At 42.3% G+C, this 27,846-nt stretch overlaps 1 protein-coding gene across 5 annotated transcripts in view; it reads left to right on the top strand.

The window, feature by feature from the left end:
- NPNT (nephronectin) overlaps positions 1-27,846 on the top strand; it is a 64,748-nt gene that overhangs the window by 28,083 nt on the left and 8,819 nt on the right. For 3 of the 5 annotated variants that reach the window (XM_083459221.1, XM_083459217.1, XM_083459218.1), the window contains 8 exons: positions 257-349; positions 3,843-3,935; positions 9,409-9,528; positions 11,168-11,287; positions 12,839-12,973; positions 16,376-16,498; positions 20,038-20,502; positions 27,681-27,776. In XM_083459221.1, the coding sequence (XP_083315347.1) occupies positions 257-349; positions 3,843-3,935; positions 9,409-9,528; positions 11,168-11,287; positions 12,839-12,973; positions 16,376-16,498; positions 20,038-20,502; positions 27,681-27,776 (1,245 nt within the window). The remainder of the gene's footprint in view (positions 1-256; positions 350-3,842; positions 3,936-9,408; positions 9,529-11,167; positions 11,288-12,838; positions 12,974-16,375; positions 16,499-20,037; positions 20,503-27,680; positions 27,777-27,846) is intronic. The other 2 variants (XM_083459219.1, XM_083459220.1) reach the window with 1 other exon arrangement.

The raw sequence follows: 27,846 nt of genomic DNA on the forward strand, positions 1-27,846 counted from the left end.
CCCGCAGCGCCTTTATATAGTGCTGAGCACAAGCCCAGGTTCATACCATGCCTTAGCTCAGGGTAGCATGGCAGCAACAGGCCCAGAGGAGGAGCAAACCATCCGTGATATTTGCTCAGTAAGTCTCACTAAACCATGGTTTGGTGTAGCATTTCCTGTGAATAAGACCACTGCGTCAAATGCGTTATAATCAAATAATGTTTGTGCACCTCAGTTCGACAAGAAGAGTGACAAGTCTGCTTACGTGTATTCACAGCTGTATGTCAGCCTGGATGTAAACATGGGGAATGTGTTGGACCAAACAAGTGCAAGTGTCATCCAGGATACACTGGGAAAACATGCAATCAAGGTAAGATTTATGTTATTTTAAGGAATGTGGTATTGCTTCAAGGTATTGAAAAGAGCAATTGAAACTTGAACTAAATGTTCTGCAGCTAGTTCAAGTTTCAACTGCCCTTGGGTCAGCTGACATACTGCTGAATTTAGCAGGGCCAAGGCTGGTTCATATATTTGCAGCGCTATTGGTGATGCCCAAGAAGAACTGGTGGAAAAATACCTATGGCGGTCATTTCCTGCCAGATGCAGTGTATGAATTGGAGTTTCTAGGTCTCCCTGAATGAAAAGCACAGCACCTACTTGAATTGAATTAGAGCTTCCACCCTTCAAAGAGACACCCACTTGGGAGTTGCTGTTACTGCATCCTAGCACAATCCATTTTATGAAAGTATTTAAAAAAGTTAAGCAAATAGTGCTTTTGTTGTTAGAGGTACAAGATTGGTTCCTTTCCAAGATCAGCTGTAAAGCCTAAAACTTAAAATGCTGGTTTGATTTAGGTAACAAGGACCTAGCTTTTATGAAAGCAAGTTCCCATGCTAATTTGAAGTATAATAATAATAATAATAATAATAATAATAATAATAATAATAATTCCAGTTTCACTTTGTAATAGCAAACTACCCACAATGACCCCAGTCATATTATAATGAAAAAGAACAGTGTTGTTTAAAATGGCCAGTATTGTCAACATATTGCACTATTTTTATTCACTTCTCCCCAAAGTATTATTTTATATAGTGCTGAGCACTGCCAGGTACTAAAGGAAGTCACAGCCACTCTCTCCAGCTAGCCTTGATAAAGCTTTCCTAAGCTCATTACAGAAAAGCAAACGAGTGTTTTAGAAAACCTGACAATCTGAGTAAGGTGGTGCTGTACAGAACTGTGTTCCCTGAGAGCTACTAATCCTCCGATGGCATAATGATTTCTAAATGCTTTTTAAAACTCATTTGTTTGGATATATTAATCCTTCCTTGACGGATTCATGGGGAATCTAAGCCCACCCTCCCTGTGACCTCATTTCCTCTGCTTCCTTCTTTTTCTCCATCTTACAGACACTTCGTTATATAAATTGTTTTACTTTTGGGAGAAATGTTGTTATGTATTGCTTTTATTCTAGAACTTCAGCTCTCAGAAGTGCCCGCCACAAAGATACTGTAGGTCCGCAGCAATTTAAAATATCAAAAACTGAGGCGCTGTTGTGAAACAAGCTCAACAGAGAGAAGAAAGCTCATGCTGATTTTAGATTATATACAGCATCCTGTTGACAAATCTGCTACTTAATCATAGGACTCCAATTCATTTCAATGAGGAGCTTTCCAGTGAGATTTTAGAATCAGCTGATGTATGGAGTGAATAGAATAGAATCAGCTGATGTATGGGGTGAGGACTATGCTTGTACTGATACTATTTGCATTTGTTAAAAACCTGCATGTTGAACACAAAGACACATTTACCTCCATGCCCAGTGGTTTTGATATGCTCTTCCTCTCACTGATTTCAACAGGAAACAATTAGAGCTTTGCAATAGGGCCCAGCACCCTAACTGACCAGATTAAGCTGTTCACTCCTCTAGCCCTGGCTGCAAAGAGTTGCCTGTATTTTAAACAAACTGTACTTATGAGGCAGATCTGCAGATCACACGTCAAGCAGCCGGATGGGTGTAATTACTGTTGCTTTCTTTGGCATCCATTGCCTGCCTCTATTATAGGTCAATGTCATTTTGTAATATGAATGGCCTTTCCTGAATTGGAAACGTCTCCCCAAATTATTATCGCACCATCATCAAATAAAAGTTCTCCTGCTGGAAATGAGATCGGATGGAGTTGTCCAGCTCCAACCGGATGGTGTTGTCTGTGGCAATTTATTTTCAGTGTATTTATGATTGTCATAATCCCAAAAGGCCTGTGCATTCCTGTGCATTCCCTTTATAACAGAGTTCTATATATGTGCAAGTGTTTGTGTGTTAAAGACGCTTAAGGGTCTTCTCATTAACAAGTGGAAGGCAATTCCTTTTCGTAAGGCAGGACTTTTAACATTTATTTCCATTTCTTGCACACTAAACACAGAACTTTGAAATGAAATAATGATGTTTTTGTGATCAATTGCTTGCATTAATTAATTAATTAATTAATTGCATACATGACTACCAAATTCTTCTCCTTTCCCCAACTTAGCTGAGCTGAAGACATTAAAATTTCCCACTTCTCACAGCTGATGCTGTGAGCAACTGGGCTGTGGATCCTGTGGTGGATCTGTAAAGTCCTAAGGCTAGAGGGTGTGCATTACAACTGCTATATAACTGCTAGGCTATAATCCTAGACACCTTTACCTGAAGTGAGGCCAGATGCGTAGATGTTCTCATAGGATCTTACAGTAAATTGAGTGAGTAGCCAAAGTCCATTTAGAAAACGGAAAATCTACCATGTACTTTCTCAGTGACTTTCACATTTGTTTTTGCCATAACACATTTGTATGGTAGCCATGTCTCCTACTTTGCAGAGGACAGTCCTCTATTTGACTGGCCCATGTCTGGCATAAAGATGGTCAGAAGAAGGGAGAGTGGGGGCCTTGAAGTTGCCCACCAGCCATTCACACCTGGAGAAAAAGACTAAGCAGGCACACAGGTTACCTGGTAACAGACTTCCCCACTATGAGACGTATTGGATTTCTACTTGATTTATAGTAATACTGTGGGAGATAGCTCAGTTGGTTAGAGCATGGTGCTGATAATACTAAGGTTGCAGGTTCAATCCCCACATGGGACTGAAGCTGCATATTTCTGCTTTGCAGGGGGTTGAGACTAGATGATCCTTCCAATTCTACAGTTCTATTGCATTCTATTTATAGTGTCGTTCCTTTTTTATGGTGGTGATGATGACACATTTCCTCTTTTTATGACATTTAAGTGGTCACTTACATTTCATTTGAAATACCGGTAATAATCTGAAATAGTCACAGTTCAAAGAATCAGCAGGACCTCGACAAATCTTACAGTAGAACTAGAAGGCAAACCTGTGGATCCATTTGTGCGCTGGCTAAGATAACAGACATGCGGAGTTTACTGGCCTGTGGTCACTAATTCTTCCCTGAAACAGCTTTCCCAGAGGGCAGGCCACTCAGCTACTAGCTAGTGTCATCTCTGCTTTTGGAATTGACGTAGGTGAAATGATTTTAAACTGTTGGGGAGGGATAGAATACTAGGTGGACAGAATCTGTATGCAAAGAAAGGGTAAAATAGCCATGAATATCTGCTGATTCTCCCCTGAAAGTAAGCACTTCCACCTCTGGGTTAGGAGGGAAGCATAAGTTACATGCAAAAGATTTTTCATGTGCAATCTGTAGTTTGCTTGGTGTTCAGTGTGAAGGTCTATAATGGGATACGCCTAAAATTCTCCTGATCCAGAGCTCCATGCCTGCACCTACAGGTATTTGATGGTATTTGCCATGTTGTTTTACTGGGTCTTCGCCTTTTGACTTCTGCTATGCCTTCTCCTCAACATGTGAAGCTGACCACCCATATGCCACCTCACACGACTGGCCCAGTGAACCACATTTTTTCAGCCCTCCAGATCATCATGCAACACATTTCCCGTGGAGGGGTGAGGACAATCCTTTACTTCAGGTGGTGCGTTCCTTCCACCTGCACGGCTTTAAACCCCCACCATGAAACCTCTTGCAAGTGTGCTGAAAGGACAATGAACTCATTTTGGCTGCCATGTGAAAGCCCAGCCTGCAATATAATTGGCATGCAAAGCGACTTTGCTTTGACACTTCCTCGAGGCTGCAATCCTCTCTCCTGGAAAGGCTTGATCTTAGACAATTCTCTTCATTTGCTCTCATAGTTCCCTTGCTACTCAGATCTTTTACGACACGTGCTGCTTTTTCTAAGCTCTTTTTCAAACCAAGAAAACAGTCTGTTGCCATAGTTGTTATTTACATTTATTCATCACTTTTCACAAAGTCTCAAAGCAACTTACAAATCCATAAAATGCCAAAGCACTAAAAACAAAATACAAGAAAACCCAAATCCTGCATTGGTTAAGGAAACAGTCTGATTGAAATAGACCGAAGAATTTTATTTAATAATCATTAATATTGAGGTAGTTCTGACACAGATATTAATGTCTGGGTTAGCATGTTTAATGCATGTAAAACATATAACATGTACTGTGGGAATGGCAGTGACACATGACCAATACAGGCAGCCTTGCAACTTATAGCATTACATGCCATCCTGACATAGGCATTAATATCTGAGAAAGAGTGGCCATAGCTCAGTGGCAGAGCACATGTTCTGCATCCAGAATGACCCATGTTCAGTTACTGAATCTCCAGTTAGGAGCATTAAGTAGACATTAAGCTGCTGCCATATCTGAAGTCAAATCATTGATCCATCTTACTATTGCCTACACTGACTGGGAATGGCTCCTGAGGGTTTCAAACAGGAGTATTTCTGTTTGAGGTCTCTTCCTGAGCTACTCCCAGGCAGAGAAGACAGCACTGGGATGGATGGTTAAATAACTTGACCTGGTATTAGAACAACAGTCAAGAAGGCATTTTCTGCACGCGCAGTAGAGGGAAGCAAGGAACAGATGGGGCTCATCAACCTGGGAAGATAGCCCTTCTAGGAGAAGGAAAACTCTGATCCTAAATCTCCACTGCCTTGTGGCATATCTTCAGGAGAGGAAAAGGGAAAGGAGTAAACTCTGCACAAATCTGGATTGGAGTTCCCAAGACGGATGGCATCTTGTACGCCTCCTTCTGGCAACTCCTGCAGCCAAGCTGGTGCCAAACGTATTGCTTTGCTTTGCTTTTAGACCAAATCGGAGAGGCCAAGGCGGGATGGGGCTTGTTGCCTGGGCAGCCGAGGACCTTTAAACACATTGCCCAGGCTTGCGCCCCCAGGGAGGTCATTTCAGTACTGCTAAAACAGTGGTTTGACTTCACCCCCAGAGGCCCACTCCACTGTCCTTCGAGACAGCGCCAACAACAACCAATTCTTAAAAGTTGCAGCAAGCCACACAGATCCTTGCTCCCTATTGTTTGTGATGCTTGCTGGCACAGTGCGGTTTGAAGCTGACGATCAAAATCTGAACGCTCTTGAGCAGTGCTGTATTTCTGCTAGGGCTCCTTGGTGGTGGTTGCAAAAGGAGGGCTGCTGGGTGCAGGTGCTTTTGTTGTTGGGAAAATTGTGCTCACACTTCAGTCCAGGATCACCTGTTGCTGACAAATTGTGACCATTGTCATTCCCCCTGCAATTCACACTATATCATCTCCTCCTCTGTGGGGGAAGTCTTCCCAGTAGTGTCAAAGCCATTCGTTGGATGGTACTTGAGATGTGACACAAGCTGTGACATGAATCTCTCCCTATGCTTTTTTTAAACAGCCCCAGGCTGTGTCCTCCATACACTTGTCACTTCCATATACTAGGAATCTGCAGAGTTAATTGTGTGAAAAGAGGACACTGCTAGTTTTTTGTGGTGGGCCTTGGGCAAGAAGCTTCCTTTAGGGGACTCACCTCTCTGAGGGGGCTCTCTTCCTCCTCATTGTCATTGCTGCCAATTTGTCTTCTTCCCCAGGGTCCATCCGACCTTTGCATCACCCTTGTCACTGCTTCCATGCTTAGAGACAGCAGGTGAACAGGTAGACACAGCAAAGAAAAAGAGCGGCACCTCCAGGGCTTAGAGATGAGCATCCAGCAGGTTGTGATTCTTTGCAGGTATCTGTTGATGCCAACCCCCAATGCTGACCCCAGATGCATGTCTAAAAGCAGCTTCAGACCAATAATGAAATGTAGGGATGCAATTATATCCTCAAGATCAACTAATAATTCATTATTACATACAGCACACCACATTACTGTAGGAGGAGTCTCGCTTATCTCTTTGTAGCTCTCATGCAAATTTTGCAGCGCACAAGTAGTTGTCTTTCTGGAGTAATTCATATGTTCACATTAACTGTCTTTCTTCTTGCAATGTGATGTTCAAGCTTAGCAGCCTGTGCTTATATCTGAGACTGCTTTTCCAAAGTGCTGCAGCATCCAACCTGCTCTAAAAGCTTTTCAGTATGCAGCTTTGATGGTGACACTATTCTTGCATTGTTGTTGTTGTTGTTGTTGGTTCCCTACCCCCAACCCACAAGTGTGAATAGCATCATTGTTGAATTGTTCAACTTGGAATAATGAAGGGAAATCTCAGTGAGGAGTATAAGTGGGTTCATTAAAAAACAAACACCTCTTAACCCCCATTAGAAGTTTTGCGAAGAGCAAAGAAGCAAGGAGGGTTGCGATAGATGTTGTGAAAAGATTCTGCAAAGTCTTTGAAACTTTTCATCTTAGAAGATTCAGGCTGCTGGGTTATACTTCTTCCCCTCTTTTGCCCAGAGAGAAATTGTGCTAAGTGAAATGTTTGGAGAGCCTGTGAAATAAAAAATAGACAAAAGATAAAGTTTCCTGACCTTTTCAGCAAACGCAGCATGTGCGTGCCAATTTATTAAGAGTCTTGCATTTCTCTGACTCCAAGCTAAATGTTAATGTTAGCCTGAACCTGCTCAGTAATAAACAGTCCTCCCCTAAACATCACAATATAAAACCATATGTAAAATGAGTTGTGAAGTGTAGTGGCTAAGAGAATGAGTTGTTTAAAAACCCAGGAAATTCCTGGCTAAACACTATTCTCCTCTATGAAAATGGATGGCCTTTTCTCTCTTTGTTGCTCTCTTTCTTTTAGCCTCACACACACACACACACACTATTTGGCAGTTAGGGATAATCATAGTGATCTAATTTACAGGGATGTTGAAAGGATTATTTGTTGACCTAGACAAAGCTAATATGTATATATTTCTCCAATGCAACATTTGTGAAATGATTTCACACAGCAGGGAACCAGCAGACAACATGGTGCCCTATAGATGTGCTTGGACTTCCATCAGATCCAGCCAACATGACCATTGGTCAGGGTTGATAAAAGCTGAGAGTGTCACAGGGCACATGTCCCTCTTTCAAGTGTCTAGTTCCCTGATTCAGTCATGCTATATTATCCTTGCAGGGGCATGGTTGGAGAAAATAGTCGTTGCTCTCACTGCCCCACAGATGGAAACCATTTCCCTCTCGAGAAAGGAAGCTGTGCCATGGTTGAAGAAGTGCAGAATATCTTTTAAAACAGGGAAGGGAAACCTGATGTTTTTGGACTCCATCTCCCATCAGGCTGAGCCAGTATGGCCTCTGGTTAGAGTCTATGGTAGCTGATGTCCATCAACATTTGTGGCCACCCCACGCAACTATGCTCCAGGTGATGTATTTTTCAGATGTCCATTGCATTGATTCAGCATAACTGATATTCACAAGGCACATGGAAACAGTGGCATTTCCTAGCTAGTTCAAATGGAAGAGAAAAAACCACTGAGAGAAATATCACAGAGCAAAACCTGCTACACAGACATATTGAACGTGCTTCTGAAATGGTAAGAAATGTGCGAAAAGAACAACAAACTAGCCACAACAACCGTAAAAAGGGTTTTGATGACTTTTCTCTCACTTGCCTGTGTACTACGTGTTCTAAACAAGGCAGAGGGAAAGCTGTTACAAATATAACTTGAAAGTGTAAACCATTTCCCAGAAGAAGCTAAGGCTGCGGAAGGGAAGGAATCACACAATGTTTGTTTAGATTTAATGGAATTATAATGGAGACCCTTAATTAAGCCCCTTGTATTGCTTTTGGCCAGTGAATGGAACACCAGTGGTGGGAAAACAAATGTGACCTTATGCATCTTCCTAAAGTTTCTAGAATGTTTTGCAAGAAGTGAATCTCAAAACATTAAACAAAACTCTAGCACTATAATAGATGCTCGCACTGTCTTGCTGATGAAGCAATCGAGTAAAGCCAGCAAAAATATTTTGTGCATATTTAATTAAAATTCAGCAACTTATAGATGCTTACTGGAACAAAGTATGAATACACTTCCCAGCAGAAACACTTAAAGTATGTGCACATTATTCTTAGACTATGCCACTAATAGCTAGCCAATATCATTACACTTGAGTACCAAAATATATTATGCCAGATGGTGTCAGATTCAAAGCTCAGTAGAATGATCCAAACAATACAACAGGTGGATTGGGATTTAGTTTTACTAAGCCACTGCATTATTTGGGAGAGAAAAAGATATGAACCTGCTCTATCTACTGGGTTTAGATTATGTTCTTCACTTAATATCTGCTTTCTAACCTATAGAGTTTAGCTGAACTTGATTTTAAAGGAAATGGAGCAATTGAGTCATACGTGCCTATCTATAGCCAAATCTATCCTAGGACTGATAGAATGTCAGGCCTAAAAATATTCTGGCAAAAATTATGTTGCCCCTCTCCCTTCAGTCTGTTGGAGTGGGGTGGTGGAAGAGGGAGATAAAAAAGATGGAAGGTGTGGCAGAAAAGGAGAGAAAGAAAAGGGATGGTAGCTAGAGAGAGAGAGAGAGAAGGAAGGAAGGAAGGGGATGGCAGAAAAGAAGAGCAAATGGCAGAAAGAGAAAAGGGATGACTCCACACACTTTTGATTCTGGCCCCATCCCATGCTGACTTTGATTCACTGGCAGGTGGCCCCTGACAGATTAGCCCTGTGGAAATGTGGCCCTTGACAGACAAAAGGTTGCCTGTCCCTGTTCTGAGGGATGCTGAACCATACACTCCATACTTACAACTCCTCCTCTCTGCAGCCAGCCAGCTTTAATAAAGATTATGATTTACACCAGCCCAGACCTTAGGAATCGTTTATACTGATGCAGGTTAAGTGTGGTGCCAACAAAAGCCTTGACTACGGCTACATAGGCAGGGATAATTGATGTGGGATGGAAGTGGAGAGTGTGCAATGCCTCTGTTGTTATGGGATTAGAAGTACTGCAAACAGACTGTCCTTCTGACTATATGTAGGTATGGGAATATATTGGAAGAGGCATTTTAGGATCAAGGCTGGTCTGGTTTTGAGAACCTTATCACTACCATCTCCTGCAATTCTAAAGATGCCAATATGCAATGGCTGCTCTGTTTTTGATTCCTCCCCTCTGTGCCCTTTTTAGATCTCAATGAGTGTGGTCTGAAACCAAGACCATGCAAACACCGGTGCATGAATACCTATGGCAGCTACAAGTGTTATTGTCTGAATGGATACATGCTTATGCCAGATGGATCATGTTCTAGTAAGTCAAGACCCTTCTGCTTAGGGTTTTTTTTTATTATTGATTAAAGAAAACCTTGCCATGAGTAAAGGATGAACAGTCTGCTAAAGTGGAAAAGCAAACAATAAAAATGGAATAATTCATCCTATTATTTTTATTATTGCAAGATAAATGGGAGGGACAGAGCAGTTTCTTTGCAACCCATGTTTATCGATAAATCTGTTCTGTCCTGTTTGAAAAAATAATCACATGAAAAATATAAATTAGTATTTGAATGTGTGTGTGTGTGTGTGTGTGTCTATAAAAATATGGGGTTGTATCCAATGTCAGTCATAAGCAGAGTAGACCAACAGTAATTAAATGACATATCTAACTTAGGTCCTTTAATTTCAATGACCCTACTCACAGTAGAACTTAGTTATATACAGCCCATGTACTTTTTCATGAGCTGTATGTAACGAAGTTCTACTGTACTTCGTCAATGCATGCATTTCAAAATAATTTTTATCTTAAAATCTACATTCTTGATGCATTTTGGTTTGGGTTTTTTGAGCCAAGAACTGAAAGGCAATATTTGGAGTAGTAGGAAGGACAATTACTGTAGCTTCCAATTCACACATTTGTCTGGGTGGGGTGGATCAGGTCAGTTAATTTTGAAGTACGCAGAAATTGAATTTCTTCGAAATATACAAGCACAGCCTCTCTTTTATTCACAATCAGCTCATTTGGGAATGTTGTTCTCGGCAAGAGCTGCAACATACCTGGCTGCGTGTTACTGTACAATGTAAACGCAACTCACTAAAACTGTCAGGTGCCTGCTGGTTTGTGTGTTTGGAAACCGTAGTACAAAACTCCCCAGTGGCCAGGTTCTTCCTTCCTCTTACAAAAGCGAATATTTTGAATACTTCACCACGCCAAGAATGGGAGAGGGAATGACGGAACCTTCCCTACAGCCAAGAGATTAGATTTTAGAAGGAGGGTTTCAGATAAAAGCATACCAGTTTCTCCTAAGAATGGAAATTGCTTTTTATTAGTCAGTTCACTGAAAGATCCATTCTGCAAAAACCCAGCAGCCAATCTCTTGAGTAATTTCAAGGTACAGAAAGTCATAGGGTGGTTACAGATATTGCCATTCTGTCGCATGTCCCTCTATACTGGAGCTTTGCTGTACAACAGCCTTCTCCAACTGGGTACTCTGCAGTTGTTTTAGACTACAACTCCCATCAGTGTCTTCTAGCATGGCCAGAAGTCAAGAATGATGGCAGTCTTAGTCCAGCAACACCTGGAGGTTCACCAGATTGAGGCTGGTTCCTTCACTAAGTAGGTAAGATCAAACACAACATGTTTTGTTCTCCAACTGCATTTCATGTGCAATTTTATATTGAAATGCCTTGATAAAATGGAACATTGGAAGCTGCATGGCAGACCACTGGTCTATCTAACTCCATACTGTCTATACTGACTGGCAGAAGCTCTCCAGGGTTCCAGGCAGGCAATCTCTCACCTTCTTACCTGGAGATACCAGGGATTAAACTTGGGACCTTCTGCAAGCAAGACAAATGCTCTACCACTGAGCTATGCCTCCCTTCCCCAATCTCACAAAGCCTCTGAAATGTTGTTGTTGATAACAGATAATTTCATTTATATGATGTTCCCACAGACGCTCTCTCATGTTCCATGGCAAACTGTCAGTACGGCTGTGATGTCGTGAAAGGGGAGGTTCGGTGCCGTTGTCCTTCCCCAGGCTTGCAACTAGCTCCTGATGGTAGAACTTGTGTAGGTAAGTCAAAAGTTGTAAGCGTGTTATTTCTCCCTTTCATGCGCACTGGGAAATTCTGGGCAGCAGTGGTTGTTGTTGCCCATTGGCACTGGTGGGTGCGAGGCAAGACACCTAGCTTTACACGGAGCTACATCAGATGGTTGTTTGGCTGAAATACACACACACACACACACACGGTTGACCACACTGCTTTGTGGTTGACCATCACCAGGAATGATGCCTTGATGCCTTCCACATGCGCTACATCAGGAAGATTTGGGGGATACCATAGCAGGACAGAGCCTCAAACAAAAATGTGCTCTCCCAAGCTCACATTCCCAGCATCTTCATACTCCTGTCTCAGTGACATCTACATTGGCTTGGTCACGTCCACAGAACAGAAGCTGGCAGGATCCCCAAGGATGTGCTCCATGTGGAGCTGGCTTCAGGCACCAGGTCCCTTGGCAGACCAACTCTGCATTGCAAAGATGTGACAGGATAGCTGACAACACATGGGGGAATCCCTTGCAGATGACCACAGTGCCTGGAGACAATCAGTCAGGTCATGTATCCAAAGCAGTGACCAGAGGAGGAATGATCACTGGAAGGAGTGAAAGGGGGGGGGGGGAATGCCATTGTACATGCCGTCATCTGCCCCAGCTGCAACAAAACTTGTCTCTCATGTATTGGTCTCTACAGCCACATTGTAACTCTCCAATGGTTTGACTTCACCCATGAATGTGCACTCTTTTATTATCTCCTGAGACAGACGGATGCCAGCCGCAAAATGCACACACACCCTAAGAGCACATGCTTAAACCTGCCCATTTTTACCTGAGACAGTTTCTGTATTTTGTTGCCTATCCTTTCTGTGTGTGTACTGGAAAGTTACTCACACTGTGATCAAGGAAGCTTACTCCTAAATGAAGCCTTCACCAACTTATTTTTTCCTGATAGACTAACAAGAGCAGAGCTAATTAAAATGCTGGCAATCCTGCTGTCGCTTTGTCATCTACAAAGACGACTTAGGTTATAGGTTGCAGGGGAGAGGCACAGAAGCTGACTCTTTGATCAGGCTGGATACAGCTAAACTAAGGGTGGGTACCATGCGTCTCTCTAGATGTTGCTGGATTACAGATCCTATAAGCCCTCAATCTTTGCCATGCTGGCTCTGGGGCTGATGGAAGCTGGAGTCCAGCAATATCTGGAGGGCCATGTTCCTGCACCAAACTATACCTGGGTGTTTTGTGTGAGCCCAGTGACTTTTAATTAAAATTAAAGGCAATATCTAATAGTGAATGAACAAATGTGGCACAAAAGGAAGTCCTGTGTGTGACCTGAGTTTGGGAGGGAGGAGCCTTGGAGAAATGGGTGGGGAGAGACAGAGAAGTTGAGCATGGATATGCCTTAAAAACAAAATTGTATTTTCTGTGAGGCAGTTTAAAACACAAAGCTAGAGCAAAAGGTAATTTCCAAAAAGTATTTTTGACCTTCTGGTTTTGTCACATGAACATACTTTTGGATGTACTATGATTAATCCTTTTGGTGAAATTAATGGATTTCTACTTGTAGATGTGGATGAATGTGCCACTGGCAGAGTTACCTGTCCTCGATTCAGGAAGTGCGTCAATACCTTTGGAAGCTATATTTGCAAGTGCCATAAAGGATTTGATTTGATGTACATTGGAGGCAAATACCAGTGCTACGGTAATGAAATGAGCTGATCACAAAAGCATTCCTAGAAGAAAACTGTGTGCAAAATATGTTACTCCAAATCTACCTACTTATTACAGGAGTCATAGGCAGTCTTCCCTTCTGTGATGTGCACAACAGCCCATCATGAGACCCAACCCCCCAAAAACACAGTAGCCCTGCATCTTCAGTGCAGCTCCACTATCACTGAGCCTCTGGGCTTGCCGATCAGAAAGTTGGCGGTTCGAATCCCCGCAATGGGGTGAGCTCCCATTGTTCAGTCCCAGCTCCTGCCAACCTAGCAGTTCGAAAGCACATCAAAAGTGCAAGTAGATAAATAGGTACCGCTCCGGCAGGAAGGTAAACGGCGTTTCCGTGCACTGCTCTGGTTTCGCCAGAAGCGGCTTAGTCATGACCTGGAAAAACTGCGGACAAACGCCGGCTCCCTCGGCCAGTAAAGCGAGATGAGCGCTGCAACCCCAGAGTCGTTCGCGACTGGACCTAACTGTCAGGGGTCCTTTATCTTTACATTTATTGAGATATGCAGGTCTATATCTCCCATAATGTGTAGTTCCAGCCTTAGAATACAGAAACTTTCCCTCACATTGGGCTTGGATTGTTGCTGCAAAGTCCACAAACTCCTCTCTGGTGGCTAAAGCAGTTCAGACAGCACATCAACAAATCTGCATAGTCCCCGTTTTTCTGTAATTGCACAGAAGTTGTCTTCAATTCCTTAAGAGTTACTTCAGTGCTAAAGTATTGCGATCACACTGTAACTGGCATTACAGCTGATACCTCATCTTGATGGTCATGAGTTTTCTCGTTCCCAATCAGCCTGCTTAAAACGGAGACAGATTCCAATGTGATTTGCGTGTGGTGGAATACTAATTTAAGATTTACTGAGATTTAGGGGATAAGAGGCTGTGGAAGGGAAAGATTTTTTATAGCCGCTGCACAAGCTCTTCACAATGAACTAATTTGCAAAGTCCTGAAATAGCTAACGTAGGCCTTATCCATTAAAATAATCTATGACCTGTCAGCAGGATTTTGTTCTTGCGAAGGCCCAGGCATATAACAAACTTTTTGGTAACACAGTGACCTCCCCAACAATTCCTGTGCAAATAAAGGTCCACATTCAGATTTATTGCAGGCTCAGGTGCAGAGAACTCTTTGGCGACAAAAATCCTGAACATTGATATTGCTGATCACCACTGAGCAATCCGTTACTGAGGTTTTTCGAAAAGATTTTTGACAAACTGGAAGCTAACACATGCATTAGGCTCCACTCCCACCTGAGGAGAGAAGACGATATGTGTCATTGAGCAATCATTGGCCCTATGGTAGCAGTTATTAGTTATCTAGCTGGCCTCACTGCTTCTGCTGTTGAAACTGATGATACCACATACTCCTCCATGCTTCAGCACCCAAATAGGGGCCCAGTGCCTCATAACTTGGACTAGACCAGGGGTCAGCAAACTTTTTCAGCAGGGGGCTGGTCCACTGTCCCTCAGACCTTGTGGGGGGTTGGACTATATTTTGGAAAAAAAAATATGAACGAATTCCTATGCCCCACAAATAACCCAGAGGTGCATTTTAAATAAAAGCACACATTCTACTCATGTAAAAACACAAGACAGACCGAACAAATAAAAGGACACATTCTACTCATGTAAAAACACACTGATTCCTGGAGCGTCTGCGGGCCGGATTTAGAAGGCGATTTAGCCGGATCTGGCCCCTGGGCCTTAGTTTGCCTACCCAAGGTCTCTAGACAACAAACAGGAGTGTTGCACAGCTGCTTCAGCTACCCCACACCACAGTTCCTTCAGGGAAACTGTGAGAACATGCAAGCAGTAAAGCAAAAGTGCTGTATCTCACGGTTCGAGCATCTGGTTTGCATGTGAAAAGTCCCAGATTCAATTCCTAGCATCTCTAGGTGAGGCTGGGAGATGCCCATTCCTGAAAGCCCAGAGAGCTTCTGCCACTTAATGTGGCCTGCCCTGAGATCTTTGGATAAAGGGCAGTAGATAAATTACATATAGTGATGATGAAAGTACTGAGCTAGATGGATCAATGCTCTGACTCAGTAGAAGACATAAAACTTTCCTAAAACTTTCACCCAAAAGATTGGAATCCTCAAAACATTGGCCAGACTCCTGTAAATAACCAATATTTTGGAGGAACCATGTGGTCAGCCAAATATAATTTGAATGGAGTGGACTTTGCACATCCTAATATGCATTTGGAAGTGTGTTGAATGTTTTCATGAAGCGAATTACTAGACTTTATTTTCTTTCCCACTTGTAAGTTATAATTAGAATGGCCTAAAATGTCTCAGCCATTCCTTCTCAGTTGCCTGCCTGCAGAATTTCCAGTACCTCTTTAAAAACCATTTACTAAAAATATGCAAGCATTTGCTGCGACAGAAGGGTTACTTCCAAAGACTATTTTGAACATCTAGTGTTGGGGCTGGGCCTCAGAATACCGATAAAGTCAATCATTTGTCAACTTGTGCTTTTTATTTTCACAATTGGTGTTTCAGTATGTTAAAATATAAATACAATTTCTTTCAGGGATGGGAAACCTGTGGCCAATGCCAGATTTATGCATAAGCTAAACAAACTATAGCTTAGTGCTCCACTCTCTTGGGAGGCCCCAAAAAATTTAAAGGGAGGAAAAACTGGATGTACATTTCCAAAATATAAGATAAAAAAATAAATAAAATAAAACCTACCTACAGCAACAGTATTTTGTGTTGTGTAGGCTCCTATGGTGTAAGTACAGTGGTACCTCGGGTTAAGTACTTAATTCGTTCCAGAGGTTCGTACTTAACCTGAAACTGTTCTTAACTTGAAGCACCACTTTAGCTAATGGGGCCTCCTGCTGCTGCTGCTGCACCACCGGAGCACGATTTCTGTTCTCATCCTGAAGCAAAGTTCTTAACCTGAAGCACTATTTCTGGGTTAGGGGAGTCTGTAACCTGAAGCGTATGTAACCTGAAGCGTATGTAACCCAAGGTACCACGGTAATAGGCCCTGCCTGCTAGCCTGCTCCCTAAAATATCACTGGTTTGCTCATTTCTATATACAGGGTGCCCATAAATTACCATATAGCATACTGAATATTCGACAAAGAAGAGCTGGACATATAAAGGGCCCCATTACCTCCAGTAGCTTAAACCTAAATCCTGGCTTGTGGCCCTCCTGATGTTGGTAGACTCCAACTCACATCCGTCCCAGCCAGCATGCCCAATGATCAGTGATAAAAAAGATCATCAATAACTGGAGGGCCACAGATTACCTATTCCTGATTTGCTTCACTATTTCAGCAAGCAAAAGAATGATAATTGATGTTCAGTTTTAAAATGTGCCCTATGGTTGCTATCACACGAGGTTCATGCAATGTTTTTCGTTTCAGACATAGATGAATGCTCACTTGGCCAATATCAGTGCGGGAGTTTTTCACAGTGTTACAATACACAGGGATCTTACAAATGCAAATGTAAAGAAGGATACAGAGGTGACGGAATGAACTGCATATGTACGTAATGATCATTTTCTTCTTGAATTCCAAATCCCGAAACATCGCCAGGCATCCTCATGCCATCACACTCATCTAATTTTGAAGGAATGGATAGTGTATTTAAAGTTTTATGAGCCTTGATATGCCGGTGTAAAAATAAATTTCCTCAAGCACTTTTTGTTTTTAGAATGAAAAGCCAGTGGTCCTAGTTTGCAGTTACATTGCTCTAATTGTTTTAATGTTTTGCAGTCTGTGGTTTTTCTTAGGAATATGGTCTGCTTGCCTAAGCCATTCCTGTTGACTGTTATTAATGCTTTTCCTGTCATGGTGTGCATTGCATAAAATTGTAATTCTCAGTAGTTAACTTCAGCAGATCACACGGGTCTCTATGATTTCATTATAGAGTTCAAGTGCTAAACATTGTGGTCTTTCTTAAGAAGTCTCCCCAGCTATGTACGCACTAGTCCCTCTTTGAATTGAAAGCTATTTTCCTACTTTGCACTATCAGTTGCTTTTCGCAGCTCAGGGCCTCAGCGCCCATTTCAGGAAGCCTCCCTAGAAGCATATAGTTATAGCTTGACCTTAACTGAACATTTGGAAGTCATTGGCTTAACCTAGTGGAGTCTGGTCAGGTTCAGTGGCTGAGTGTGCAGAAAGCTCCAAATTCAATGCTTTATAATTAGGATTTCAGGTAGCAGCTAGCCCTCTGTCTGAAACCTTGGAGAGGTAAGGCCACCTGAAAAGAAGACAGAGTTTGGCCAGGTCTACCAATGGTTTGATTCAGCATAAGGAAGCATGGTATGTTCACTGTTTTCACTGAAAATAGTTATATGTCAAGAAACACAGGAGAAAGGAAGAAAACCTTTAAAGATGTCTTTATAGACATATTTGTAAATTTTGTCCCCCAAATGACTTCTTCCTGTTGTCTGAAGCATGTTGAAATCTTTGGGGACTTTGCATGGTACAGTCACCTCTGAGTTTGTAAAGTTAGAGAGTTTATAAAGTTATAGAAGCAAATAGTAACTTCTGTTTCCTGCATGCTTTTGACAGCATGCGACTAGCTTTTAAGAGAGATCTGAGAATCTGTGCAAGAGAAGCTGCTTCTGGCTTCTTTTGCTTTGCTTGTTGGGAGGGATTTTCCGCATGCTAATTAGAAACGTGCTTGCTTGTCATTGTGAAGAAACAAGATTGGTAGTGTGGTTATTGTTGGACTGCACGGAAACCTGACTTGGTCAGGCAACCTGCATGAAAGACTTTGATGGACCCGAATAGGTGATTTTCAAAGATGTCTTTCTTTCGAGAACGCGACTGATAGCCTTGCTGATAGTGCTAAATCTTTCACCAGCTTTCGATATTATTGAAAATGAGACGGGTTTTGGCTCAGCTGAGGCGCATGGCAGAGGTGAACGGGATCCTTTTAATGTGCTTCTCTCTGAGATGGCATATCAGAGGGAAATGTGGGGTAAGGGATGGTCTCTGTCTGTCTTTGTACCGTTCCTAATGCAATGAGGCTTCAACCCTTAGACGTTTGGATGACAGATAACCAATGTAACGGTTGCAGCAAATGATAAATCCTCTTCCTTAACAATAATTCCTTTGTTGGTTTCTTCATTTTTGTGGGGAAGTAAGGATGTGGTTAGGGACGTGGGTGGCGCTGTGGGTTTAACCACAGAGCCTAGGACTTGCTGATCAGAAGGTCGGCGGTTCGAATCCCCGCGACAGGGTGAGCTCCCGTTGCTTGGTCCCTGCTCCTGCCAACCTAGCAGTTCGAAAGCACGTCAAAGTGCAAGTAGATAAATAGGTACCGCTCCAGCGGAAAGGTAAACGGCATTTCCGTGCGCTGCTCTGGTTCACCAGAAGTGGCTTAGTCATGCTGGCCACATGACCCGGAAGCTGTACCAATAAAGCGAGATGAGCGCCTCAACCCCAGAGTCGGTCATGACTGGACCTAATGGTCAGGGGTCCCTTTACCTTTACGGATGTGGTTATAGCTTTTCAAACACTAAGTGTCTCAGTCATCTGAAAAGATTATTTGTTCTATGTCAAGGCTAGATGGCTATTTATATTTACCTTATAGACGAAGCCTGTAAACTACAACAAAACACATGCTAAACTTGCTAGGAAGAAGCTGCTGAAAATGTCCTCCCTTCAATCCCGATTACATCACCCAGAGATGACCCTTTGAAATTAATGAACATGGGTTGACTCTGAGTGGAACTTTGTTAGACACAATACAAAGTCTAGACTTACCTGCTGTGTAAATTGTCACATTGCACTGTGAATCTCCAGAGCCTTGCTTCACATTTCTAGTGGATAATGCCAAGGACACAGGAGACACAGATTGTACTGTGATGGCCCAAATATAAGCCGCACCCGAATATAAGCCGCACCTTTAAAATTGGAGGGTGGGAAAGGAAAATAAAATAAAAAATACCCAAATATAAGCTGCATTGCCAGCGGCCTTTCCCCTTCCTCACTCTCTCCCTTCCTGGCCTTGGGGGAGAGGACGGGGGACTATGCGCGGGGCGGGCACCACTTTGCTGTTCTCCTGGCGCTGTTTGCCCCATGGTCCTGGCTGCATACTGTAAGGTTGCGAATTTGGGGGGGAAATGAGGCTTATATTCAAGCCAATACGGTAATAGAAGTGTTCCAATATGTTTTGGTGTACATCCTAAGAGTAGGGTCAGAGACAGCTTGAGTCCCTGCACCAACAGCTTATTGATGTTGCTTAGCAAGCACCACCATGCAGCCTAGCTCTGTCATGCAAGACTATCCTGGTGGGATGGGGCTATATCACAACATGGGTAATTTAGGCCTACAGAAACCGCAGAGGAACTCTTTCTAAGTATAGAATCACATTTCAGCAGCAGGGACTCAATTCACACCTTATGGCACTGCAGCTTAGGCCAATTCATATATGTAGAACTCACCCCACCCTGAACAAATACCTTAACATTTCAGCCAGATAGTCTTGTACTTACAGTTTTTCAAAACTTATAGTTTTCCTTCACTTCAGAGGTATTCATGTACACTCTTCATGTGCTCAGTTTGTGGGTTCTTGAGTGTGTTGGTTGTGTCAGATTAGTTTGGTGTTTTCAAACACATCCTTGAAAAGACCATGTCCCATACTGTGGTCTGTGGTTGACCAGCGGTCCACAAACTTCATTCGGGTGGTTTGCAGCATGTCTGTAAAAATATAATGAAAAACCAGTGGCTAGCACAGTGTGTTACAATTGCTGCAACAGGCAGAAAAGAAATATTAACTGGTCCACCAAGATCCTCAGAAATTTTCAAGTGGTCCATGGGAATAAAGTCTGGAGACCATTGAACAGCTTGAACTTTGCACACTATTCTCATTATTATGAAAGGGTGTGTATGAGCAATATTATTTCAAAAGTAAAAGAGAGGAGGAAAGGAACTGGTATTAACAAATGCTGTGAGTAATGCGATGCTTTTCATATAATCATGAAGCAAACATAAGTTCCGAATATTTCAGTTGTGTCCTTAGTGTGCTTTTCATAGAGAGATAACATCATCCATGTGTTTTTTTCCTCCAGCTATTCCCAAAGTTATGATTGATCCATCTGGCCCACATACCGTCTTTAAGGGAAATACAACCTTTCCTAAAGGCACCGGTGGCATGACCAATAGGATACCTGAAACTGGTGGTGTGAGGCATCCCATCAAACCACCTAATCCACCAGCTACAGCGAGGCCTCCTTTCAGGACAACAATGAGACCCAGCCCAAAGCCAACCACGAGGCCGACACACAAACCAATTACCAGGTTTGTACCCAAGCCTGCGACCACAAGGCCAGCTTTGAAGCCTGTGACAAGACTCCCACCAGTCACAAGGCCCCCGACGCCACCTCCAACTCCGCCTAAGCCTGCAACGACAAAAACACCACAACTCACAACTAAAGAGCCGCTGCACTTTCCTAGTGAAACGACAGCTCCGCAGGGATTCACAGTTGACAACAGGATACCAATTGATCCTCAGAAACCGCGAGGAGATGTCTTTAGTAAGTACCACTGAATCTTTTTCTATAAATGAACCTTGCCATTCTGTACATGGAAAACATTAGAAGTCTCATGCAACACACAAAACTGTACATAGCTATAACTGTAGTTTTGGTGACTCAAGGCCGGGGGGGGGGGGGACTTGTGCCATAGCTAAAACTGGTAAATCAACTGTGACTTTGGTTAAATGCTTTTTTTTAATGAAAGCATTTAACCCAAGATCTGGGAGGCAACAAATCTAGCAGGTTGCTGTGTTATGGAAAGTTTCTTCCACTTTACGACTGAATGAAACGAGGGACACGAAATAGATAAAGCGGTGACTTTATTGGCTCCATTTCTATTTTCGAGTGCAAGCTTTTAAGTGGCACAATGCTCTTATCCATGAATTCACAGAGTCATCCCCTCGGTATTTATTGCTAAGCAACTGCAAAAATCAAATTAAAAATAACTTTTGATTCCTGCTTTATGGAATGTGCCCACCAAAACCAGACACGTTTAAAGCTCGTGGTGCTGTGAAGATGCTCCTCGTATGAGGAAGTATCTTTCGGAGCGCTGTATTGATACTGCATTACTTTTATGCCAAGTTGACTTCATGCCGCAGATGACACTTGCTGGCTTGCTCATTTCAGCATGCCTGCCAAGAAATACCCAGCACTCTGTTTCATCTATAGCACCAGGGCTGAGGTTAATTATAGAGCTTGGGGTTGGTATTTGGACAAGTCTTGCTCTTCAGCCTCATAAACAGGAGCATTGCTGAGCAAAATAGTCTGTGAGTTTTGTTATCTTATGGCAGATGGACAAGTGCATTCCTTAATGGCTTTGGGAGTGATTTTGGCTTGGCTTCAGCAACTCCCGGCAGCACAGTTTGAGGCATGTTAAGCTCTTCCCCTTGTTGAAACGACTATCTGGTTTGATATCTGTTCCTTTTAAGTACATGCTGCAGATATGAAGGCTTGATAAATTGGGACGGAAGAAACAAAACACGACAAAGGGTTTAAGGAAAATGAAGTCACAATCTGGGAACGTACAATTCTTGTTGAAATAAAGAGGAACCATACTGTGATTCCCATTCATTTCAAGGGTGCTCATGCAGGCACTGTTCGCAGTGTGACCAAAATATTGCTTCTCTGTTGGCATTATTAAAAAGTGTCTCCTTTCTGTCTGTTTTTGGAAAAGAATATTGTGTTGTGAGCATCTTTCAGTTTAATGTATCCAAGTACAGTTGTACCTCAGGTTACAGACGCTTCAGGTTACAGAACTTTGCTTCAGGATGAGAACAAAAATCATACGGCGGCAGTGCAGTGGCAGCGGGAGGCCCCATTAGCTAAAGTGGTACCTCAGATTTAGAACAGTTTCAGGTTAAGAACGGACCTCCGGAACAAATTCAGTTCTTAACCTGAGGTATCACTGTAAAAGAATAAGTTAGAAGTACATTTGTACAGATAAAAGTATTTTCAACGCTCTGGCTGACCATTCAAGTGGTGTATATTGTAATGTGCTTGTGGCAGTAAAGCCACAGTGTGATTGGCAGCCAGGGTAGCATGATGGCATGGAGTGCTCACAGGTTCTAAGGCAGGGGTCAGCAACCTTTTTCAGCTGTGGGATGGTCCACTGTCCCTCAGACCATGTGGTGGGCTGGACCATTTTTTTTGGGGGGGGGAATGAATGAATTCCTATGCCCCCAAAATAACCCAGAGATGCATTTTGAATAAAAGCACACCTTCTACTCATGTAAAAACACCAGGCGGGCCCCACAAATAACCCAGAGGTGCATTTTAAATAAAAGGACACATTCTACTCATGTAAAAACACACTGATTCCCGGACTGAGAAGGCAATTGGGCCGCATCCGGCCCACGGGCCTTAGGTTGCCTACCCCTGTTCTAATGGTTCACCTCTGAAAAAGCAGCCCATCTTCCCAGTTTGGCTGGAATTTTGTCCTTTTTCAGGTTCTAAGTCCGAGGGTACCTACATAAAAGAGGAATTGTCATAGAAAGGAGCAAGTGAGAGAGGATACTTGGAAGAAATTGCCCAGTACTTAAGGAAGTCATATGGGTGTAAGGAGTATAGGGTGATAGGTGTGCCATGCAAACACCACATATCATCCTTGCAGAAATGTCAGGTACTCAGCATGCATGCCTTGACATTCTGAGTTACAGATATATGCAAGTCAAGGCAATATTAACCAAATGCTATCCTTTAGTTGATATACTACATGGAAGCAAAGGCACAGCTGTGTGTTCTGCACACAAGATTCCTTTCATGCTCTGGATGCTAACGATTTGTTAAGCATTCCTATGGTGGTTGCCCTGAGGCCTTTTTCTTTCCAGAGAGCCCAGGGCCAGTTTATGTTGCCTTTTATTAACTTAACTCGAGGGCAGATTTTGAAAAATAGCGTGGACAATGAAATAAAGCTTTAAATTTAAGTTTTAGGTGGATATTGCCTGGCAAGGCACTCTCCCCCTCTCTCCCCATGCTCTAACCAACTGAGCCAACCGACTTCCAAGTAGCATTAAAGGAGAAAGTTAAACTTTCCAGAACAGTCGCCCCCTTCCAGCTACTTTTTGTTCAAGAAGGATTGCGCCCAGTCCTGAACAAACTACTTAAATAAACTGCTAACTCTTTGTGTAATTTGGACCAAAATAATTCAGAGCAGTGATTTCCCCCCTAGAAAATATTTTTTATTCAGCTCACACCCTGCTTTCTTTTCTGACAAGATTATCGCCCAAAGTGGCTTGAAATTAAAAGGCACACTGTATAAAGGCACATCAATTGCCAGGGATCTTCTTGTCCCTGACAGTCGATGACGTAGTCCAGGATAAAAGCATGTTGGCTAATAGGGGAAAAAAGCCAACCCACAGAATCTGTCCTGAGCAGAAGGACAATCAAAGGCAGCTACTTTTCTGCAGGTATTTTTGAGCAAGTTAACTGCGCAACTCTTTTTATTTGATTTTTAAAAAAGTTTTGTTTGTCGTTTTTTGCTATTTTAATTGGTGATGACTAATGGCGGGTTTTATGATTTTCTTTTTTGTTTAATGTTCATACTATAATCATGTTTTGCTACAAACTGCCTTGAGGACCCTGTTAGCAGCACATAAATCTTTTTTTAAAAAAAATCATAACCGTTAAATAATAGGAAGGTACAACATAAGCTCAAAACTTAGCACTGTAATTAACTTTATCTAAAGATACCATAAACAGGTGCCCTCTTAGTTTAGACAGAAAATTTGTGCAGGGCATGTGATGGGAATCTTTTCTTCTGTATTCAAAACCCATTTGCCTAGACAATTTCTTACTAAATTGTTAGATAAAATAACTCATTTGGTTATAATCTCTGTAAGAAGGATTTTAGATTCTGTCCCCTTTACATTTTCAGTTTCATGCCTTCAGTCTGGACCAGTTTGGGGAGTTTTATTTGAGATGTGTCCTTGGCCAACTATTATTATTATTATTATTATTATTATTATTATTATTAGTGTACCTGAAGATCACAGGGTGGTTTACAGTATAAAAATACAAAATGAAAATACAAAATAATATCTTAACAACAACAGCAACCAATAACACCCACCTCCCACAAACACATTTAAAAGGCTATGGTTTGTTTAATCAGCCAAATGCCTGGATATAGAGGAATGTTTTTGCCTGGCGCCTAAAGATATGTAGTGAAGGTGCCAGGCAAGCCTCCCTAGGGAGAGCATAGAATCATAGAGTCATAGAATCATAGAGTTGGAATAGACCACAAGGGCCATCGAGTCCAACTCTCTGCCAAGCTGGAAACACCATCAGAGCACTCCTGACATATGGTTGCCAAGCCTCTGCTTAAAGACCTCCAAAGAAGGAGACTCCACCACACTCCTTGGCAGCAAATTCCACTGTCAAACAGCTCTTACTGTCAGGAAGTTCTTCCTAATGTTTAGGTGGAATCTTCTTTCTTGTAGTTTGGATCCATTGCTCCGTGTCCGCTTCTCTGGAGCAGCAGAAAACAACCTTTTCCCCTCCTCTATGTGACATCCTTTTATATATTAGAACATGGCTATCATATCACCCCTTAACCTCCTCTTCTCCAGGCTAAACATGCCCAGCTCCCTTAGCCGTTCCTCATAAGGCATCGTTCCACAGACAGGGATTCCACAGACAGGGAGCCACCACAGAAAAGGCCTGTTCTCATGTGCTACACACTGGAACTCTTGTGGAGGGGGCACATGAAGGAGGACCTCAGATGATGATTGTAGGATCCAATCAATTCATATGGGGAGAGGCGGTCCTTGAGGTACTGCAGTCCTGAGCCATTTAAGTCTTTAGGGGTCAAAATCAGGACTTTGAATTCTAAATTCAATGAGCATTCCATGCCTACTAATCCCACTCACCAAGCTTTTGTGTTGTCTTAAAGATTTTCAGTATTGCCATTTTCCTGAGACCTGCTGATATCTCCTCCTTGTGTGCAGATGGCAGTTTTGAGTACGTAAGGATCAGCAGTCGAGAATGAGTTTTCTATTAGCTCATAGGGTGGTTGTGTTTCCTTTTCTGCATCCTCTCTCTCAAGAAAGTCCTAATTTAACAATCTCTTTAATCTCATGGCTGATATTTAGTGCTCAGGTTTTCTGACAGCATTGAGTAAGCTTCTTTTTGCCCCGTTGAATCAACTTGAAACCGAGACCCTTAATCATGGCTTACCACAATGCAACTCTTTCCCAACCAAATTCAGCCACTGGCAAATAGATAAAAGCATTCAAGATTAAAAGGCAGAGTGAAAAATTGGTTTTAATTAGCCCTTCAAAATATTCTGTTCCCACTCCCTCCTCTTGGCACTCCTGTTTTCTAGAGATCTTTATTTACTTTTTGTTAATTTTTTGGAATTAATATGCTGCCCTAGCAAGCCAAGCATTTCCACCACAACTCCACCCTTCTGCCAAAGAATGCAGAAAACATCAAAATTACATTTAATGAACATAATAGGTTGAAATAAATGGGAATTAGGAAATAGGATTTTTGTCACCTACTTTTAATTTATATGAATTGTGCATATATTGGGAGATCTGTCACAGGATTCCCCATCCATCCTTATTTGTTGCAAAGTTAGAGTTGTGTGTTCAGATGAATTAGTTCTGCCTTCAGTTTTAACAAAAATGTGTCTAAGGGAGGAAAGAGCTAAAAAAATGAAGGGCAATGAAAGCTTTTATTAAATGAAGGCTAACTTGTATAAATACAATGGCTCTATTGTTTATTTGTCAACCTTATTTTGAAAGCCAAACATGCTGTGCAGAGATAATAAGGGGATAAAATGGCATTCAGATGTCATATAGAATAGTTTAAAAAAATTAAAACAATATGGCTAGATATCTATGATTATACAGTGGTGCCTCTGGTTATGAACTTAATTCGTTCTGGCGGTCTGTTCTTAACCGGAAACTGTTCTTAACCTGAGGTACCACTTTAGGTAATGGGGCCTCCCGCTGCTGACACTACGCGATTTCTATTCTCATCCTGAGGTAAAGTTCTTAATGCGAAGTACTACTTCTGGATTAGCAGAGTCTGTAACCTGAAGTGTTTGTAACCTGAGGTATTTGTAACTCGATATACCACTGTACAGCGGTCACAGTAAATCTTCTGGTACATAACTCATTTCTTTGAAGATGTGCAAGAAATAACTTTATTGGTTCTTTACCCTGTTATATCCACTCAAGATACATAGCAACAATATAATAATAATAATAATAATAATAATAATAATAATAATAATAATAATAATAATAATAAATTATTTGTACCATGCCCATGTGGCTGGATTTCCCCAGCCACTCTGGGCGGCTTCCAACAAAGACAAAAAATACACTAAAATGTCACACATTAAAAACTTCCCTGAACAGGGCTGCCTTCAGATGTCTTCTGAATGTCAGCTAGTTGGTTATCTCTTTGACATCTGGTGGGAGGGCATTCCACAAGGCAAGCACCACTACCGAGAAGGCCCTCTGTCTGGTTCCCTGTAGCTTTGCTTCTTGCAATGAGGGAACCGCTAGAAGGCCCTCGGCGCAGGACCTCAGCGTCCTGGCAGAACGATGGGGCTGGAGACGCTCCTTCAGGTATACTGGGCTCATGTGCAGAGTATATTCTATGAAAGGCATATCTCAAGTAGTATCCTTTGCAACATTCCTTCAGTCAGAATTCACATACACAAAAAGGCATTTGACCACGTTTCTTCTCCCTAGTTAAAGGTTTTAACCAGTTAAGATTGCATCCAGTGGGGCAATAAAACTGCTAGCACAATTGCAAAGCTAAGCAGGGTCCAGGATGGCTTCAAAGTGGCTGAGGGACCGCATGTTGAGATTCCTGCATTGCAGGGGGTTGGTCAGTTTCAACAAGGAGTAGTTTAAAGCAGGCTCTTCCTTTGGGGATTGTGTTGAAGTGGAGAGCATCCTCCGCTTTGCCTTGGTCAACCAATACACACCTGACTTGTTTATGTGAGGGAAGAGCCGTAGCTTAGTGGTAAACCCTTGAATGCGGACGGCCTCTGGTTTGATCCTTAGAATCTATGGGTAGGGCTGGGGGTGCCCCAGGATGCCTGAAACCCCAGAGAGCTACACCTAGTCAGTGTAGACAATCCTGATATGTCCAGTGGTCTGACAGGGAAACTTCCTATGATTCTTGCAACTAGATCCTGCACACAACTAGTTGGATACAAGCCAGCAGAATGCAGGCATTTCACATGATTTCTGCACACCTGGTAATCATGTGTACCTACTGGATTTGAAAGTGGGTCTTGTCTGCAAAAGGCTCATGACAAAATTGATTACTTTTTCTAAGATGCCACCACTCTAGAAAGGTTGCATTGCAGTAGCAGCATCTCTGTGTTTTGAAATGCTGCCACGATAACAATTGCTATGTCAGGGATAGGAAAGGAGGAGAAGTTTTTTATGCGGCAAAGTCTGCTAAGTTCAAAACGTCGTTGAGCTTTTTCAACTTACCTTTGACAGAAACCAGATAAACGTTACTGTATAAGTTGTTGAGTGGGGGCTATAAATCCACATATGAAAGGCGATTAAATAGATTGAATTTTCCAGGAGCACAAAGCATTCTCTCCTTATTTATTTAATGTTAAAGTTGGAATTACTCAGTGGCCTACTTCCTTATCTACTGCATTCATTCCTTCTAAATAGCTTCCTTTTTTCCCCTTCTCCCAGTTCCACGCCAGCCTGGAGTGAGCAATAATCTCTTTGAAACATTTGAAATTGAAAGAGGGATTAGTGCTGATGACGACGAAGCGAACGATGATCCAGGTGGCCGCCACAGTTCTCACATCTTCTTTTAATTGTGTTTCTTGTTGGCTTATGGTGTGTGCATGCACCT

The sequence above is a fragment of the Podarcis liolepis genome (assembly GCF_965112155.1).
Source record: "Podarcis liolepis genome assembly, chromosome: 9".
Taxonomy (NCBI): domain Eukaryota; kingdom Metazoa; phylum Chordata; class Lepidosauria; order Squamata; family Lacertidae; genus Podarcis; species Podarcis liolepis.